We start from the raw sequence: 20324 nt of genomic DNA, 5'->3' as shown, positions 1-20324 counted from the left end.
GCCAATACAAATGTCTTTTCCTTCCAAAGTAGAGATCATGAACTAATAAATTTATAAGTAGAGAGGAAAAAGAGTGGGGATAACTTCCTAACAGTAAGAGTAATTAACCAGAGAGGCCAAGGGCTCTATTCTGCTGGTTTCATTTCATTTATTTCTTTGTTTGTTTATTGAATTTGCTTTTAGCAGTATGTGTTTCTATTTTTATTTCCTGACTCAGAGTGATATTTCTGATATTAATCCTGAAACAATGTGCCACAATTAAGTTCTATGCAGGTGTATATAAAATAAGGCATGTGGTAACTAATCTGTCAAGCCTGGTCAGCTGGATATGGTTTATTCCCACTATTCTATATAAAACTTTTTTTTTCTATTCGTCTTGTATTCTTGCTGGTTTGTCAGGTGTTTAAATTCTTTGCAGCTGGTTTTTACTGCTTTTATTTAGTGGCATCTATTCATTTCTTATATTTTTACAATCTTAGTCTTAATAATTTTTTAATTACTTTCTTTTAAGCCAAAATTTTCTTGAACGTAATTTTTATTTATTTTAATACTACCAGTCCATCCTTTTGATCTATGATTAAATGGGCTTCCTGTTTTTCTCTGTATGGGTTAATGGTGAGGAGGGAGGGAGGGGGAGGAGGAACATACAAAAAGTTATCTTGATTATGGATACATGCTTTGTTACTCATGGGCTTTGACCTGATGTGCATATATGTTCCAAGTCATAAATAAAATCCAAGACTCTGTTGTGCAGCATAATCTCTGTGAAAAGTCATTTTTCAAAAGGTATTGCTCAACTAATACATGAGAGTTTTATAAATTAATCCCAGTAACCTATATCCATATTCATTATAGAGGATTTATTTTATTATTTTATTTTATTAAATTTATATGCTGCCCATCTCACTATCCGTAGATACTAAGAATGACAAGGGAATATGATGTTGCTTTTATGCTACCATTTGATCATACTAGTCCCATTCAGATCTTCATTTCCTATAATAGTAATATCCCAACCTAGGTGTCAATGGCTGGCCATTGTAATGTCAAAACAATGGCACCTGTGTCACAATGTATTTGGGCAAATGAGATGATTATGTAATAATTCATGGCATCTGATGCAATACCACAGTTGCATCATTAGGATGATGAGAAGACTCATTTACTTCCCCCTTCGCTTCCCTGTAGAGAGTTGCCTATCAGCTCTGATACAAATAGTTTATCTACCTTCTTGGTAGCTTTCAAGTAATGTTAAATATTTTGTTGAAATTTTTAAAATTATGATTAGTTTTGACACATTCTGACAATGCTTATTACAAACCAGGGCAATTCTAAGAATCAGAACATCTATTAGTCATATAGCAGAGCAAGGTAAGATAAAGGTAAAGGTTTCTCCTGCCGTGTCATATTGGACTCTAGGGTGCAGTGATCAACTCTGTTTCTTAGCCAATGGTGACAGCGTTGTCTGAAGATATTTTCCATGGTCATGTGACTAGCATGACTATATGGCGAGGAGCACGGAATGCTGGTACCTTTCACCGAAGTGGTAGCTATTTATCTACTTGCATTTGTGGTTTTTTTGAACTGCTAAGTAGGCATGAGTTGGAGCAAGTAATGGGGAGTTCAATTCATTGAGCAATACTTGATTCTCAAACGTGAGGTGTCAGTTTTCCAGCTGATAAGCTCAGCGTCTTTAACCACTGAGCCATTGTGCCACTTATATAACAATTATGAAAAATTTCAAAGGATTTCAGGAGTTTGATTTTTATCTTCAACATGTTAATATTAATTTGTTAATCAATATTTATCCCATACAACAATAAGGAAACAGAATTCTTGTGTGTTTCCTCACATGCAAGTAGCCTAAATGGTTCAAATGCTTTGTTTTGGACTATTTTCTATTTATTCTACAACTCAAAAAAAGTTGAAAAAGATAGCAGTTGAGAAATAGATTTTTCTATTAAAAGATTTTTTAAAAGAAAACATGAAAAAATAAATCTAAGTGATTTTTTTTAAAAATTACAGGAAGTCCTTGGTTGTTGAGTGGTTAACTATGTGCCTACTGAAAATTTCAGTTTCTAATAAAATGAACTAATTGAAAAAATTCAAAATAATTTTCAAATTTGGCATCCTTCATGTTTGTGTTGTATAATTCATTTGATTAGAGGTTTTTTTTATAATTATAGAGAAGTGAAGAAAAAATGTTTCCCTATACAAAAAATAAGCAACTGAAATAAAGAGATTAAAACAAAAGCAGCCTTTTTGGCAAAACAAGCATTTTAACTTCTGTTATTATGCCAAGCAGTAATGAAAAATATTGGTTGCCATTATTCTTTTTTTAAATCATGAGTGGAAGAGAATCGTGATTTTATGTTGTAGTTTTTTCTGATCCTTTGTAATTATTACTTCTGAATCTGCATGGACTAATATAAAATCTAGTAATGTTTCTTTGACAATATTAATGAAAATAGCATATGATTTTCAAAGTTACATTGTTAGCCTATCATAAAATATATTTAAATCAAATTAAAGTTGAGCTATGTCTCTATATGGATTAATTTAAATAAATTAATTAATACATTGCTGCAAATAGATTAAAAAGAGAATATTGGAAAATGTTGGAATTATGAATATTCTTATATTCTGTTTACTATTATTTCAAGAATGAGATTTTTTTAAAAAACTTGAATTTTTACCTGGTTCTCTGATTCCCTAAAAAGAATACATTTTTAATCCACTTATGCTTTTGCCAGTGAAGATAACTGATTGTTTAATCAATCCTGTTTTGAAACTTATTAAATATCCTAAATGCAACAAGTTTTTGTGATCAGCACCACAGAAGACTCCTATAAAAAACTTCAGCTGATGTAAATTTAGTTGTAAGCCATTTTATGTACTATTTATTACATATGATACTAAGCAATACTGAATAAAAAATGGCAAAATGTTTTCATTCAATGTTATGGCACTGTTGAGTCCAATTTCTAGTTTACGAAGTATACATATAATGAATCTTATATGTGTAATTTTTGTTTCCTTAGAAGCTGTCATGTCATGTCAAATGTTTATTACAGTCAAAGACCAGTACAAGTAAAAATACTCAATGGGTATCTGGTTAAAAATTATAAAATAAAATAACAAATAATAAATAAAATCTATGTTAAAACCCCAATTTAGCATCTTGTCTGTCAGTTGCACATAAACAACACAGCCTACGCTATAATATAATATTAATCCTTAAATTGTGAAGGCCTACAGTCATTATCGTTAGACACTAAAATGCAACAACGTGATAATACCAAAAGACTTGGTACATTAATTGTGTAAAATAACTACAATGGATTATTCATCAGGTTCCGACAAACTTTTAATGCTGCTGTGCAGAATCTAGCTACCTGTGCTGTGACTACAATCCATCCATCTTTAAACAGCCATTGAAGATAAACGGTGTCTGAACGGACAGGATACCTATTAATCAGGAAGATAAATTTTGTTTGAATGTCTCTATAAAAACAACAGCAAGGAAGGATATGCCCAGAGTTTTCCACCTCTCCAGAATTACAGGAGCAGACCCTTTCAACCAGGATGGCCGATGGACGCGCAGGACATTGTGCAACTGAGAAGGCTTTCCAATAAATCACTATCTCTAAATGGCTATGATAACTGGCAGGGGTGACAGTATATTTGATGGAATCTGGAAGCAGAACTCAAAAGTCTGCATGCCTATGTCCTCTACCTTTGGGTTTGTTTTGCCTTAAGATTTCGAGTATTGAGGATGGAGAAAAGCCTGATTTAACAAAGCTGAACTCAACAGCCTTGATCAGTGAAGATAATTTTTTAAGCCAGCATATTTTGAAATATCAGTAAATATACTGATCATCATCATCATCATTTTAGCCATAGTTTATCCACTGCTGGATAAAGGCCTTTTCCGCATATTTATTCCAAAATAAGCTGGCTTACAAAAAAAATTCTCCTTATCAATACTAGTGTAATATTTTGGACTAGTTGGACATTTCAGAAAAGAAAAGAAGAAAGATAACATCTTCATTTGCCACAAGTACATGGAATTTTATTGCTTATAGGTAAGAAATTCTATAGCTAGAAAAAACTGTCTATCATTCTTAGATGGTTAACAAGTACATAATTCTATTCTCTCCCTTTCTCTATGTAAGTGTTTTGTACTGATAAAAAGGAACATGTTTACTGGAAAATTAGCCTGAATATGTGTCAAGTATTTCACTCCAAGTAAAAAATTTAATTAAAAATTGCCAGCAGAGGTTAATAGGAAAGCTGTCAAGATATTTCATAGAATTAAAATACATTGTTAAAAAACATTTATTTCATTGAACCTTGAATTGCAAAAATCTTATTTCTCCCCCTAACACATGTGCATTTTGTATTATCCAAGCTTATCAGCTTAACTACCATTAGCAGGAATTGTATTTCAAGGATAAAAGGAATAGTTGTCTTCAAAGTTCTTAACTTGTTAAAAAAAGCAAAGGATTATAAAATTATTTCTTAAATTGACAACTCCGTTTGTGTAAATGGGAAACTGGATCTCACATGCTCAAAACTGAATGCAAGTACTGTATGATTTTTCATATTCCTTTATTGCCATAGTTAATGGAAGAATTAAATGGAATCACACTAAATGCTCACTAGACATAAAAGCCTGTATTATTTGGAAATTCAATGATGCAAATTTTATTTCTCAGAATCAAGTTTTTGAACTCATAGAACATAGCATGAGTCCATTTCAAGCAGTAGTGTGACACTTAAATTGTTTGGTAAAATGAGTAAAATAAAATGAGAATTTTCTTCCTGCCTCTTGGTACTTCCTTACTGACTAAAAAAACACCCAGGCTTTGTTATGCAAAAATCAGGCCTTTCTCAAATGTGTTTTACTTTATTGTCAAGTAATTAGACCCTTAATATCTATTTGAATCTCCTTGAATGTTAACAAAACTAATTTAACCAGATTAAAACTCAAAAATTAGAATTTAGGAAAGAAAAATTTATAAAATTAGAAATTCTTTTGAGTTGAAAGAAGGAAGGAAGGAGAGGGAGGGAGGGGAGGGAGGGAGGGAGGAAGGGAGGAAGGAGGAAGGAAGGAAGGAAGGAAGGAAGGAAGGAAGGAAGGAAGGAAGGAAGGAAGGAAGGAAAGCTGTTTCACATATTTATTTCTAAGAGAATGTTTTCCTTCACCTTTGAAGCCTTCGGTATACACCTCAGGAAGAAACTTCGTGCTGATGTCTCCCTGGATAAAGCGTGGATGCTTTATTACTTCACGTAGCAATGCTATATTATGAGTAACACCTGAAAATAAAACATTGATTCTCATTAGATTAGCAGCCAGAGAACATATGCTTAATGATATTTGAATTGACAAGTCAAAGCATCCTCCCCAAAAAAGCACTAGATGAGAAATCCCTGAATAAATAAATTTTAATGTCAATAATTTTTACTATTTAATAGAACAAATTTAGTGTAGTGGATAAGACATCAGGCTAGAAACCAGGAAACTGAGTTTGGTACATCAAAATTGGGAGATCTTGGGCCAGTCACTCTCACTTCTAAGTAGGAGACTATGGCAAACCGCTTCTGAAAAACCTTGACAAGAAATCTTCAGGAACTTCTTCAGGCAATTGTCAGGAGTCAAATCTAACTTGAAAGCAACCCCCCACCCCCCACCCACCCCCGCCAAATTGTGAAACACAGAAATCAACCAGGAATAATCCAAATATTTGGGCAAAGCAATTAGCTTCACATTTTTTCAACAGAAATATTAATATAAAAATGGATATTCCATTTTTTGTGGAAAAATAGCCCTGTACATGGATTTACTTCATGCACTAATAATCTTTATCATCCTTTGTAACAGAAGATCTACATTAAAAAAAAAAATCCAGGTGTCAAGATTTGGATGGAAATACAAGTTCCATAGTGCAAACAGGCAACAGAGTTGCAAATACTGAAAATTCAAAGCTGAAATGGAGGCAGGCAAGATGTTACTTCACATTTTTTTTAAAAAGGGGTTCAATATGAAAAATGTGAGTGCCTGCAATGGATACCTTCTCTATCCGTGAAGGATTATCATCTAATTGAGGACTCTGGAGAATCAGAAGTGGACAGTCAGTCTCCATAAATAAAGGTTTATTGAAGAGGTAATTCACACATAAGAAGATGGGGGGAGGGGGGAATAGGAAACTAGCTTCTTATTCCCAGGCAAGTAAATTTAGGACTTCTAATCCTGTTTAAAGTCTTAAATATGCTTACCTGGGAATAAGCGCTAATCTACCTAATCATAATTACTACAGATAATTCCAATAAGGTAAACTAGTGTTCCTTATTCTTACAGCCCATAATAAAGTGTATTATTAGTTCATTTTCTTCTTGCACAAAAGAAGAAAAACCAAAATTGGCACTCCAAATTTCCATTTCATAATTCCCATTTCAATTTATTTGGAATAAACTGGAATAAATTATTCCATTCTCAACATAGTAGGATGTGGTGGCACCGTAGTTAGAATCAAGTATTACAGACTAATTCTGCTGACTGCCAATTGCCAGCAGTTCGGTAATTCAAATCGCACTGGCTCAAGGTTGACTCAGCCTTCCGTCCTTCTGAGGTCATTAAAATGGGGACCCAGACTGTTGGGAGCAATATGCTGACTCTGTAAACCACTTAGAGAGGGCTGTAAAGCACTGTGAAGCGGTATATAACTCTAAGTGCTATTGCTGTCTGTACTATGGAAGACTGTTGGGGAGATATAGGTGTGGATCCTTTTTCCTTTTTGTAAATGTAATAAATAACTGTGGGAAAGGTTTCTTCACCAGCTGAGCTATGTGTGCAAATTCTTCTACACATGCCTGTAAAAACTCACTCAGCAAACTTTACAGATTGTATGATTAACATTCTTTTCTGTGAGCCTCTCATCTATGTTTGTGCTTTTAAAAACTAAACAGAACACATGAACCCCTGCTGAAGGCTGAGAAGCAATGGGTACACATTAGAAGCAGTGTTTCCTATGATGTTTGTTTCCCATAAAAGGACTTCTAGCAAAGGGCCTCTTATTGATCAGATGTTATCAGATTATATTCAGGTGTTGTCTGCTGGAAGTAATATCTTATTTTTATCAGATGGTCACTTATTTGAGTTCCCACTCAAATTACACACTATTGTTTATTGGAGATGTGATGAGATATTCCCCAATCAGAACTATAAAAATACCTCTGGCACAGTATCCGCTATTTGAAGTTATGACCAAGTCTCTGATAAGATATGCCACTGATAAAGTATGCCAAACCTTGAACTTCAGAGTAAATCTACAGCCCACAGCAAGAAGAAGTGTTTTACAACTACTGGTCAGCTCCAGAGGCATATCCGCTACTACTTTTGGAGTTTCCGGTATGCACATAAAATGTGAATAGATATATATTTTTCTCTAACTCTCTTAATACTTATCAAGAACCTGCTTGAGGGAATATCACCCTGGCCCAGTTTATAATCTTTAGAATTCCAATCAACCTGTTGTCTCCTGGCTGGCCTCCAGGTGGAAGTATGTAGTACTTTTTATTAGAGTCACTAATCGATACACTGATTTAATAAAATAATTAAACGGTTTAAACAAATAAATTAAAACAGTGTAACATAAGAACATAAGAAAGTCATTGAAGTAATCAGGGAATTTCTATTTTTAAAAAGATTATAAGAAAATGTATCCACGTTCAAGAATGCAAAATAGAATTGGTCTCATAAAAAGTAATTTCACATAAAATAAATCAGAATAGTCCACAAATTTTGCCAAGTAGAGCATTATAAAATAGAAGGCAAAACATAACAGGGCGTGAACTATGGCAGGGGTACCCAACTTCTTAGGACCCGGGCCCTGGCAGCAAATGAAGCTGCAGCTGTGCATGCATGGGAACTAGGTTGCACGTAAAACCACCACCCCTCATCCCCATCTGGTCTGTGGGGAAAAACTGTCATTTCCAGAAAATGGTCCCTGATGAGGGAAAAACTTGGGGACTGCTGAACTATGGATTCAAGGGATCCTTCTCCACAACAGCACAATCTTAAGTTTCTGAGGAAATATTGTATATTTGTCCTCAAGAACGTCTGTTGAGACAACACTGAAATGTGCTAATGTTAGTGCTTTTTGGAATTTTAGGGCAATTACTGGTATACTTAATGGTGACTTACAACAGCAATACAAGATGACTTACAACAGCAATACAGGTAGTCCTTGATTTATGGCCACAAATGAGCCCAAAATTTATGTTATTGAGACATATGTTAAGTGAGTTTTGCCCCATTTTACGACCTTTCTTGCCACAGTCATTAAGTGAATCCCTGTAGTTGCTAACCCATTTGTTAAAGTGAATTTGGCATCCCCCTTGACTTTGTCAGAAGGTCGCAAAAGGTGATCAGATTACCTTGGGACACAGCAATAGTTATAAGTATGAACCAGTTGTCAAGCAACTGAAATATGATCACATGATCATGTGGAGGGTGTAAAGGTCATAAATGTGAAAAATGGTCATGTCACTTTTTTCATTGCCATTGTAACTTTGAATGGTCACTACCTATATTATAAAAATGCTTCCATAATATAAATTCTCTGAGCATATGTTTTTCTTTTGCGTAAATTTGGATGCTTAACCAACTAAGCAAAGTTAGAACTTTGGTTCTCAACCAGAGAGTTTTCATACTCAAGACTTCAGAAATTTCAGCACATGATTTGCAGTTTAACTTGACCCCAGTGAGAGTTCACAAGATGTCCCCCATCTGTGTGAATAACTATAAGACTACAGAAACATGGACCCCCTATTGGAGTTCACCCTTGGTTACCTGCTGTTTGAAAAACATCAGCCAGACATTATCCCTACATTCTCAAAGGATCAAGCAAAGGCCAGCCTATATGCACATTGAACTCATACATTCATCCCTCAATGATATTTCCTCCTGTACTTTTAAAAAAAAATAAACTTAATAATCCAAGTAATTGAGACTAAAATCACAAAACTATATTGACAGACACGAACACAGACAAACACACATTGATGCAAAAAAAAAAAAGGAAAGTATTACTAGTTTTGATTTTGCTCCAAAGTGAAAACATGGTTAGAATTAGCTTAACAAAGTACATCTTTCATTGCACTTTTAGAATTAAATTTCTCTCTCTTTTGAAATATATATTTCTTAATTCTAAAAAAGACATTTTAAAAAACACACAGGACATTTTAATCCATTTTTAGATCAGGCAACATAGTGACCAAGGGTATTTTGGCACTACAATTTGCTTTCTTTGCTCATATTCATTCCACAGCTACTTCCAGGCACAATTCCAGTGACATATCAACTGCCTAACAATAGCAAACTCCAAAGTTCTGCATAATTTTCCCCCAGTTATTTCATATTAAATAGAAGAAAGCCAAGTAACCCTGTAGCACATCATAAATCAAAGAAAGGCAGGCCAGTAGTATCTCTAGCTGTTCCTCCTTTTTCCAGTTCTTTTGAAATCCCACAGTTTAAATTGATAATTGCATTAGTAAGCAACATTTCTCCTGAAAAATGCCCCCTCACTTTAGGCTTTGTGCCATACAGTAAAATAAAAATGAAAAGCAAAAAGTCAAAAGTATACACTGCTTGTCTTCAGCTAAAGAACTCTTATATTTTACTCTTTAAGACAGAATTGGTACACATCAATTGCAATTTTAATGAATTAATTTTAATAATAATTGCAATTATAATTCATAAAATTTATAAAAATTTAATACATTAAAATTTGCAATTTATTATCAGCTTTAAATATTGGAGTAAAAAAACTTGAATGGGCATCCCATATGTCATTTATCACCTTAGTCTACATAATGGCTTATGTATATTTGTACAAAAAGATACAGAAATTGCAAGAGCATAGTGATCCGAGTCATAGAATTTAATTAGTAAAATTCAGAATAAACTGCCTGTGGCACCTCATCATTCATGAGAAACATTCTTCAATATAAATATTTACTGACACTAAACATATTCTGCGTTGATTAGTCCTTTTTATATTATTAAGCTTCTGTCAACTTGACGTTCGCAAAACACAAATTTGCATTTTTCCATGTAAACTTAATTGGTGTCCTATGTCTTGCCATAGATAAACAATTCAACATATTTAACTTGCTGAGAATTTTAATTGAGTTAAGTGAAATCGAAAGAACTTCATTCATGTAGATTTTAGTTGTAAAAGCATTCAGTTTTCAGAGCAACTTAAATAGTATAATGATAATTGAGGACTGCTACTTTGCAAGATTATCTTAGAAATGCATGTTTAATAAATATTTAATTTTATTTAAATAGCACTAAAGGGAAAAGGCAGACAATTAAGATCTATTACATAACATTTCCTGAAAACTATTATGAAAAATACGAAGAAAATATTTATTCCAAACAATATAAAAATACAGTTCTTTCAAACACTGCATGTGTCAGCCATCCCAGCTTGGTCAGACAGAAAAGGAAGACTCTTGACTCCATTCCTAGTGAAAGAATACTTTACTAAAGCCAAGTGGTTACAGCATAGCAAAGCTGAATCTGATTTTTCACGCATAAAGCTGGTTAACACTTCTCTTTTACCCAACCTTCCTCATGGATGTCTCCCTTAGTCCAATCACATTCAAACAAGTTGTTTTGGTAACAGTCCCTGGCTTGGCAGGCTGGAGGGTGCTGCATTTCATTCATGGTGTGATCTTGTACCAGCCGGTGGCCAATGGGCAATATTTACACAGGGAACTAATTGTCCTGTTACATGCTATGCCACCTTGTTATGATCTATTGCTACAACAATAAAACATACATACATACATACATACATACATACATACATATAGTATTTCCATTATTACAACTCAAATCATCATAATTTCAACAACATGTTATGCTTATTTATGCTACTTGTTTTTCAATTTCATAGTCCTAGAGAGAGGAAAAATAAAAATGAAGAAACATCTACATTGTCTTCAGTACCTTGGAATAAATGTGTATTATGTGCAATTGCTATTGCTAATAATATACTAACGTACATAAATATTGTAGTATGCTAAATTCTTAAACCAGGCTGTTATTGAATTGTATCTAGACAGGTATCTATTATTTCACTTCATTTTTTTCACATTTTCTCAGTTTTTCACATAAATACACACTTTTCCATTCTAATTATCCATCTCAACTGCAATACAGTATTTGAAGAAAAGCATGTTTGCCACTGAGCAGAAGATTTGACTTAATAACTTCAGCGACTTTTTAACTCTGTTCATCTTTGTAATCTGCTTGTAGATGCATATGGCATTAATAAGACAAGTTGTGGTAGGATGGAACTGTGATCAATTATACCACTAAATCACTTTAAGCAAATGTCACAAGCCAACTCTGGCCTAGCAGGAGATTCCCAACACATTTGGAGAACACAGGAAGGAAAAAGGCAGAAATATTTTGAATCTCTTTCATAATGTGCTTGAAAAAGGAATGGAAAAGTGACAGATTACAAAGCAAATAGTGCTTTAGATATGCACATACTTCCCAATTAAAAGTTCTTTTATTTTATTGCATAAAGTCTGGACAGAACATTTTGTTGGGATGAACAGGGAGGCAAGTGACATACAGTTATCTGCAGCTAAAACATTTAATCAAATATATTGATCTGTTCAAATAATTTGTTATAGGGAAAATATAAATTATATGCCAAAACAAGCAAAAAAAGTACATGTCTATGGAGATTCTCAGTCATCAAAGTCATAGCTGAAGGCGGCTTCTTGGATGAGAAGCGAAATGACTTCAAAGAAAAACCAGAAAGTCTAGTTGCCTCTTGAAAAAGCACCTTTGAAGCATACATTTCCACTCACAGTGTACAACAAAGATATATTGCAAAGCCAGGTCTCTTTTATTTATCCATTTATTATTAAGAAAATTTATTTGGCTACCCTATCACTCTCAGAGACTCAAAACATCTTACAAATATAAAACCCCAGTACTAAAATCAAGAAGCCTTGAGGGACTTCTGAAAAGTAAGTAGGGATGGACTTGACCCTCCTTTGAGAATGTTCCATAAATCTAACTCCCTGCCAGAAAAGGCCCACCACCTCATGCTCACCAAATCTAACTCCCTAACACAGGGGTGTCAAACTCGATTTCATTGAGGGCTGCATCAGGGTTATGTTTGACCGCAGGGGGGTGGGGGGCACGTCCAGGTGGACGTGGCCAGCTCAATGTCACTCATGTCAGGGGCACCTATGGTGGCTTAGGCATTGCTGGGAGGATTTGCACTCGGCCAGCAAAAATGGAGCTCAGAGGCCACGTGCAGCCCCCTTGGACTCCATTTTTAGCTGTGATGGCCTCCTTCAGTGCTCTACCATCAAAAACAGAGCTCAGGGGGCTGCGTGTGGCCCTCCCAAGTTCCATTTTTGCTGGCAGAGGCACTGTGGCCAAGTCCATTGTTTCCAGAGTAGCCCCGGGGGCCATGTCTAAGCACCCCGGGGCTGGATCTGGTCCACGGAACTCGATTTGACACCCCTGATATAGATCATTGGAAATTTTTCAGTCAGGATTTCAGACCCTTTAGCATATATAAGTCAAGGTCAGGAATGGAACTAGAAACAATTGCTGCAGCAATCAGATCTATCCCCCCAGCGTATGGATAGTAATACTGTTCCAATGGTGTGACATCTGGCAATAGTTATCATGGGCTCATGTGATTTTGTAAAAACAAAGAAACAGATTGTTTTTTTCTGTAGGATGAACTCTACAAAATCCTATATACCTTAGGAATGTGCTCCAAATGGAATCTTCTCTGTCTGTGAAAATATGTAAAGAAGGAATGCTTGCAGCCTTGTCTCTACAAATCAAGGGACCAGAGACACAACAGTAATCTGTCTCCATAACAACTTCTTATCCCTGAAAATTGTTGAACAGACATTTTGAACATGATTTTTCCTATTCATTTATCTGAAATGATATGTGGCACGAGTGTCATTTTTAATACAAGCAGGTCATTGGTATTAAAGATATGTCCTGGGAAATATTGATTACTTAATCCCAGCCTTTTTCTTTTAAAAAAAATTTTTTTTTAATATATTAAAGTATAACCAAGAAGAGGGGGAGAAAGAAACAGAGCGCTTAACATGCCATATAGCTTGTATATAATATTATTTTAATAATTTATTTAATAATGTCATCATTCATCATTTCTACCCATTGTCTACCCACTGCAGGATGAAGGCCCCTTCCACGTGATTCCGACCAATACGGTCCTAAGCTTTCTTTTGCTAATTGAGCCCGCAATACTTGCTGATGTCACCACTCCGTCTTGTTTTAAGTCTCTTCTGTGTTTGCTTTTTATCAAGTGGAATCCATTCTATGACTGCCTTGGTCCACTTACCATCAGGTGGACCATCAATTGAATGGAAAGTTAAATGTGATTGGTAGGTATCTGGCAAGCTAAGCATAATTTTCAAGAACAACCTTTCCCTATGCCTGAAGAGAAAAGTTTTCTTTTTTCTTTTTTAATTTTAAAAAGCTTTTATTGAAATTAAAATATTAAAATACAAATGTATCTATAAAAAGAAAATAAGTTGATATTATTTACCATCGTTCTCTGATAGTACAAAAACAAATCTTGGCAATATTCATACATTCCAAATGTTCATCCATTTCAACAGGTTCTCATTAATCATATACATATACAACATGAGAGAAAAGAAAAAAAATAAACTTATTTTTAACCTATATCTTTCATATTTCTACTGTCTATCCATTGATACTAATTGTTCCAAGTTGCATAATACTCTGAGTCAGGGGTCACCAACCTTTTGGACCTCAGGGACCACCAAACTCATAATTTTAGATCCCAGGGACCACTAAATGGTTCTGTGAGAGTGGCCTAATTTGTGGGTGTGGCTTGGTGGTCATATGACTGGCTGGGCATGGCTTATATGTAAATATTATCAATATTTATATATATATTTATATAAATATTGAATGTTTTATTAAAAAAGAGCAACTTTTACCCAAAATCAGGCAAAGGAGGCAGATTGAGTTGCTCACAGAATCACAGATTCATTCAGAGATATATCTGCCATTGGCTAGCTCAGTTTGTCACATAAAATTGGCTTGCAAGCAAACTCATAAAATTAACTCACAACATACCATGCATGTAAATATTGAATTTTTTATATAAAAAAGAGCAACTTTTACCCAAAATGGGGCAAAGCAGGCAGACTGAGTTGCTCACAGAATTATCCAGTGATCTATCTATCTGCCGTCAGCTAGCTCAGTCTCTCAAATTTGTTTGCCGTGAGTCTGCACTGAATTTGCTTGCAAGCAAACCTTCAGTCCTAAGGGAGGTTTGGCTGTGCTGAGCCGAAGATCTAAAGACTAGCTAGAAAGCAAGAAATCCAACCATTTCCTGCTTCCTAGCTAATCTAAATCTCCCGGCACAGCAGAACAGATGATGGCCAGAAAAAGGAAAAATAGCAATTTAGCAGGCAGGTTTACCAGGTAAGGAGTGAGTGGGAGGGGAGGGTTCCCGTGGGCCATGGATGGCACACAGCCTTGTGTTTCTGCGCAGCCTGGATTAATTGCTTTGTGGGAGTGCTCTGGGAGTGAGATTTCTCTGCGGCCCACCAAAATTTTCTCACGGCCCACCAGGGGGCCGCGGCCCACCAGTTGGCGACCGCTGCTCTGAGTCTTCCTTGTTATTCAGTTCTATGGTGAGTCTATCCATTTCTGTGCATTCAAAAAAAAATTGGATTATTAAACAATCTGACGGTATGTTAGACATTTTCCAAGCTTGTGCTAGTGCAATTCTTGCTGCCATAATAATATGTATAGTCAGATATTTAATCTTTTGGGGGTATTCACCCTTAATGATCCCCAGGAGAAACAATTCAGGTTTCAACTCTCTTCAACAGTGGGTGATTTCATTTAGCCATTTTTGTATTTTAATCCAATATTTTTTAATTTCCAGCACAGCCACCAGACATGGAAAAAAGTACCTTGCGCTTGTTTGCATTTCCAACAGTTAGGGTTTAGGTTGGGATACATCTTTGCAAGCCTTGTTGGGGCTAAATGCTAACGGTAAAACATCTTGTATTGGTTTTCTTTGTATGCAGTGGATTTTGTTAAAGTATAGTTTTTGTTCCACATTTTTTCCCAATCTTCTAACTCAATATTGTGTTCAAAATTTTTGGCCCAAGCTAACATTGTTTTCAATTAGTGTGCGCTATCTGCTCTAACATATGCCGGTGAAACATGGACACTAATCTCACAATCGATACAAAAGCTATGAGTGGCACAAAGAGCTATGGAAAGATACATGCTTGGCATCACAAGACAAGATAGAAAGACCTGCAAGTGGATTAGAGAACAAATGGACGTATATGTTGCTATTAAAAGAGTAAAAGAATTGAAATGGAAATGGGCTGGTCACATAGCAAGAAGAACTGATGGCAGGTGGATCAAAGGTAGTCATTTAATAATATATATAATAATATTAATTGCTACAACTTATACAGTGATATTAACGTTTTGAAATTTAAAAAGATCAAAAATTAGCAGAAGTAGCCAATATAATAAGAATAGAACCTATAAATGCCTCAGTCTTGGAAGCTGGTTAATATGTAAGCTTAGGTAAGTTAGTACAGGTGGTCTTCGACTTATGACCACAATAGAGCTGAAAATTTCCATTGCTAAGCAATGGATGCTACAATGGCCATAAGTGTGAAAAATGGTCATACGTCACTTTTTTCAGTGCCACTGTAACGTAAAACGATCACTAAACAAATGTTATAAGTTGAGGACTACCTGTAAATACATTAAAATATTTCATTCTTAACAAGAATTTATATTATACATAAGATAATTTTTAGCTACAACTCTGAACCCAAACACTGAACATTTTCTAAAACAAGAATTATGCAAGTAATAAAAATATAGGGATTTTCTCATTGATATTAACATCAAGAACTAATAGGTTAATTTAGTGGGTGGAGAGATCAGAAAATGATATGAATATACAACTGTGGAGTTCTTTAAACATGCCAAAACTCTGTCTGTACTATCTAAATGTGTAAAGATAGCTGTATTTTATACTAGCTCAATACCCGTGCTTCGCTACAAAACTATGTGGTCAGGCTTTGTTTTGGGGGAGGAAAATAAGGAGGAAAAATTCTGCCTCTGCCTACCAGCATCCATCAGTATTCTTCTGGCTAGCATCCTGTCAAGTGTGTGAGAGAGTTGAGGGCTGTTTGGAAACTGAATCAATATTTGCTGTGTGAGCAAGGAGACAGCAAGCAGCCTGGGCGTGGCTTAGCTCAACTGTTCTGTACTAAAGCTGGTTGCTGCTATGAAACTGAATCTTGAAACTGAAACTCCTCTCCTCTGCTTGTGTTTTGCATTTGGAAGAGATTTCTTTTCAGGTGGGGAAGGGGAGTAGAACTCCTTAGCATCAGAGCATGTTAATAATAATATACGAAATACTAATGCTCTGATGGTCATTTTGAAAAATCCTTTCTTAGGGAGCACCTAGAAGCCAAGAGGAACATGTGCCAAATTTCAAGTTTGCAGGCTTTACAGTTCTGGAGATTTTGTGATGATGCGTGAATAGTATTTCACTTTTATATACATAGATTGTGCTCCACTATATTGCAGCTTTTGTAACCATTTGCCAATGCTACATCTTTTTCAGATGTCAACCTGGACAGCTAGAAAGAAATGGCCAAATTAAAACTCTATATTACTGATGATCCTGATGAAAAAAATAGCTATGTACAATTACCAAATAAGAATTACCAAATAAAAGTATATCATTAAAAAAGCACAATTTCATATAGTTTGAAGATTTTTCAGCAGCTGGATCTTTTTTTTTTTTAAGAAGGAAACATGTGCTAAAGCTCTCAAGTTACTAGACTTCTCTTTCTTGGAAGTAAAGGTCATATAAGCAGAAGGAAAGTAGGAGGGAATGCTTTCTACATTTCTTTCTTTTAATGCACTGATTTATCGGAGTTCAGCAATGGGGGTTAGGAAGAAAGATGTCAAAACCTTGAAATCCAGCAGTGTTGGAATTACACAATTATCTCTAATGGAAAAAAAACGAAAGTTAAAAGCAGACAACTTATTTGAGGAGATGAAAAAAAAAATGTAACAGCTCCACTGGAATTCTGTTTCTAAATATTATCACATCAAATCTTTACCTACTGGTATTCAAATAATAATAACTGTCCATAAAAAGAATTAGGAGGAAGAAGAAAATGTGTCCTTTAATCATTCTTAATAACACTAGCATTACAGGCAAGAGTGGAATTATGTAGGCTTGATTAAGTACCTGCAAATATTACTATTGCTTCCGCGTGTAGTTAAATGCAGAAAGTAAACCATGCATTTTGCTAAGTTACTTCTGCATTATGTAACCATTTTATTAAAACTTATAATTTTCATACGTGGTAGCAATCTAAAACCAAATCTTTTCCAAGAGTGCAAAACAAAGTTTCCTCACAGCAATCTGACTGCTTCAATTTCAGAAAGGCATGATGTTTTAAGAAAAATGGCCCAATGAAAATAGCAGTTGCAGGAAGACTTTATACAATGCTAACAAAATACACAGACTCCATCCAGCTCAAACTAGATAAATGAGGAATATCATCTTTAGGACTCCTAGCCAAAATTCAGAGATGCTAACATGCAGTGTGATTTTTTTTTCCTGATTTGAACCTTCCTCTCAAATATCTAAGCTTTAATTCAATTACTATATAAAGGTATTATAATATACAGTATTTCTTTAGTACGAAAATCTTGCATTTCATTATAATACTGAAAGGGAAAATAGTAAACCTCATTAAATAAACTAAATTAGAAGGTCTGTAAACTGTTCTTCATCTTATACTTTAATTAAAAATATTGTTGTGAAATATTTGCAAAATTGATCTAGCTGGGTTCTCTTGACATCAAAATACCATCTTATTTACCATTTCAAACACGGTACGTTATCTCTGGAAAGTGATTGTTTTGGTTATTTTTTTCATGCTTTGATGCCATGAACTAATTATATGAAAATTTTGTTGGAAACTGGGATTTATACTTTAGATTAATTAACAGAAGAAAATGACAATTTTTAAAATCATTTTTCACTTTAGTGCAAATGTTATTTGCCTCACATGGATCAACAGCAGTATTTACAACACCTACTAACATTTCAGGCTGGCTTGCAACATTTTCAGTCTTAGAAATACCTAATCTCTTACAGGCAATTAATAAATCCGATGGAAACTTTCTCTCCATCATGCTTGATAAAATATTGTTAGTGGTGAAACAATTTGATACTCAAATTTTAACAACTGAGTGAAAAAAAGAATTAGATTTGAATTCTTGTAGACAAGAAGATATGTTTATCAATAAAAAAACTTATTATATTTTAAATAATGCTTTATTTGACAAAAAAATATTTAAAGCTTACTAGACTCAATTGTCCTTATACAGAAAATATATAGTTATTCTGAATAACTAATTGTGTCACTGCAGATGCAAAGAGATTAATGCTTCATTTAAACATGTTTGTATTCTGTTACCAAATTGTTCCATTTTGGAAGGAAGGAAGCCATTGACCAGAATGATAGTAAATATCATATAGTATTATAAAACATTAGAACCAATATAGCATAAAACATAACTTTATAAAGTTAGCTTAAACTCTGTTAAAATAGAACTATAAAAGATTTAAGACAGTTAAATAAGCCACGATCCCTAGAAAAATTATATTTGTAATTTACCTCTTATAACATAATTATCCAAGGCTTCTTCCATTCTCTGCAAAGCTTCATTTCTGTTGGATCCATAGGTGATCAGCTAGAACACACATTTAAAAAAATGAACACTATAACAACCAAAATCTTTTTGACTCAAACATGCTGGCTATTTCACAATTCCTTTTTAATATTAAGTTTCAATACATACGTTCACTCCTCAACCTTTATGGTTTCTGTTAAGCTAGAATTTTGTCTATTATTTTTGCCAGATGAAGGTATGACAACATACAACCCTCACTGCATACTGTGTCCATAAATCTTATTCCAAATTAGGAATATGATATCCAAAACATAAGTTATATACATATTTCTAGTTTTTTTCTCTCAGCACTGGCAGGGTGCAGTTCAAGCAGACTCCTACATCACATTCTACATCTGGTGATTTTATAAGACCATTTATCAACTTCTGACAAACTGGCATCTATAGAATCGATAGTTACATGATTTCTGACCACTCGTATGATAAAACAGTAAAGAACAATCCCAACTTTTTTGAGGAGTGCAGTTTGTAGTTGAACAACAAAAGACAAAATTGACTGGCAGTGATACTGATGTTGTTAGGTTGAGCCTGGAAGAGAATTTTTTTTTATTTGTGTGTGTGCTTAAAATAAAATTAGAGTACATCCAATGATCCCATCCTATCAATAAACACTGGGAATATCATATGGAAAACTAAAACATTTTAATTTTTTTTAATGTGGCTAGACCACATTTGAAAAGAGACACAACACACAGGTGCTTTCTGAGCTTGGTGGTTTTCTTGTAGATATTTCATTATCAAGCCAAGTTAACATCATCAGTGCTTGAAGAGAGTAAGGTTTGCTCTTATTTTTATATACTATGAAATATGTGCAAGAAAACCACCAAACTCAGAGTACCAAGAACCCCAAAGTTCAACTCTGAGCTACAAATATTCTTTTCTATTGGTACTAATTTATCAGCTACAGTGTGTAAAATATCAGTCCTAGAATGGTTATTATCAGATGCTTGTCTATTTTTTATAAATCTAAATCAAGATGGGGAATTATCAGTGGTATTACTTTCTATGGCTTTCTGGATAGTATTGCAGTTAAACATCCACCACGAGCCAAGAGTCTAATCTCTAGTTTGCACACCCAGGAAGGTCTTCCCTATACTATAATATAGGTCATATAAAATGATAGGAGAAATATAGAAAGATTGCATTATTTATTATATACCACTAACAATATAACTGTTAATATATCTACAAAATTTCTGTTCCATTCAACTGGAAATCTATCTGGATTTTCCCCACTTTCATATATTATATTGTCTCCACTAATTTCTTGTCAGGTCAAAAGTTTTGCTAGTTCTATTTTCTTCTCCTGAGAAATTACTTCCTTTTCAATACTTCCAAAGAAATTGATAATTAGCTGCTCAATTGCAGATGTCTTCAATACATGTAACTTGAGTATAAAAGTAATAAAATTATTAAAAATCAAATTCTGTGCCTTAGA

At 34.4% G+C, this 20324-nt stretch overlaps 1 protein-coding gene across 3 annotated transcripts in view; it reads right to left on the bottom strand.

The window, feature by feature from the left end:
* PCCA (propionyl-CoA carboxylase subunit alpha) overlaps nucleotides 1–20324 on the bottom strand; it is a 228113-nt gene that overhangs the window by 106797 nt on the left and 100992 nt on the right. For all 3 annotated transcript variants that reach the window (XM_087937924.1, XM_087937925.1, XM_026708397.2), the window contains 2 exons: nucleotides 18811–18886; nucleotides 5209–5319 (listed from right to left, as the gene is read on the bottom strand). In XM_087937924.1, the coding sequence (XP_087794050.1) occupies nucleotides 5209–5319; nucleotides 18811–18886 (187 nt within the window). The remainder of the gene's footprint in view (nucleotides 1–5208; nucleotides 5320–18810; nucleotides 18887–20324) is intronic.

The sequence above is a fragment of the Pseudonaja textilis genome, chromosome 8 (assembly GCF_049901715.1).
Source record: "Pseudonaja textilis isolate UNSWEBS1 chromosome 8, rPseTex1.2, whole genome shotgun sequence".
NCBI classification, from domain to species: Eukaryota; Metazoa; Chordata; class Lepidosauria; order Squamata; family Elapidae; genus Pseudonaja; species Pseudonaja textilis.
Note: the sequence above shows the minus strand (reverse complement) of the source record. Positions and strands in the feature narration are given on the sequence as shown.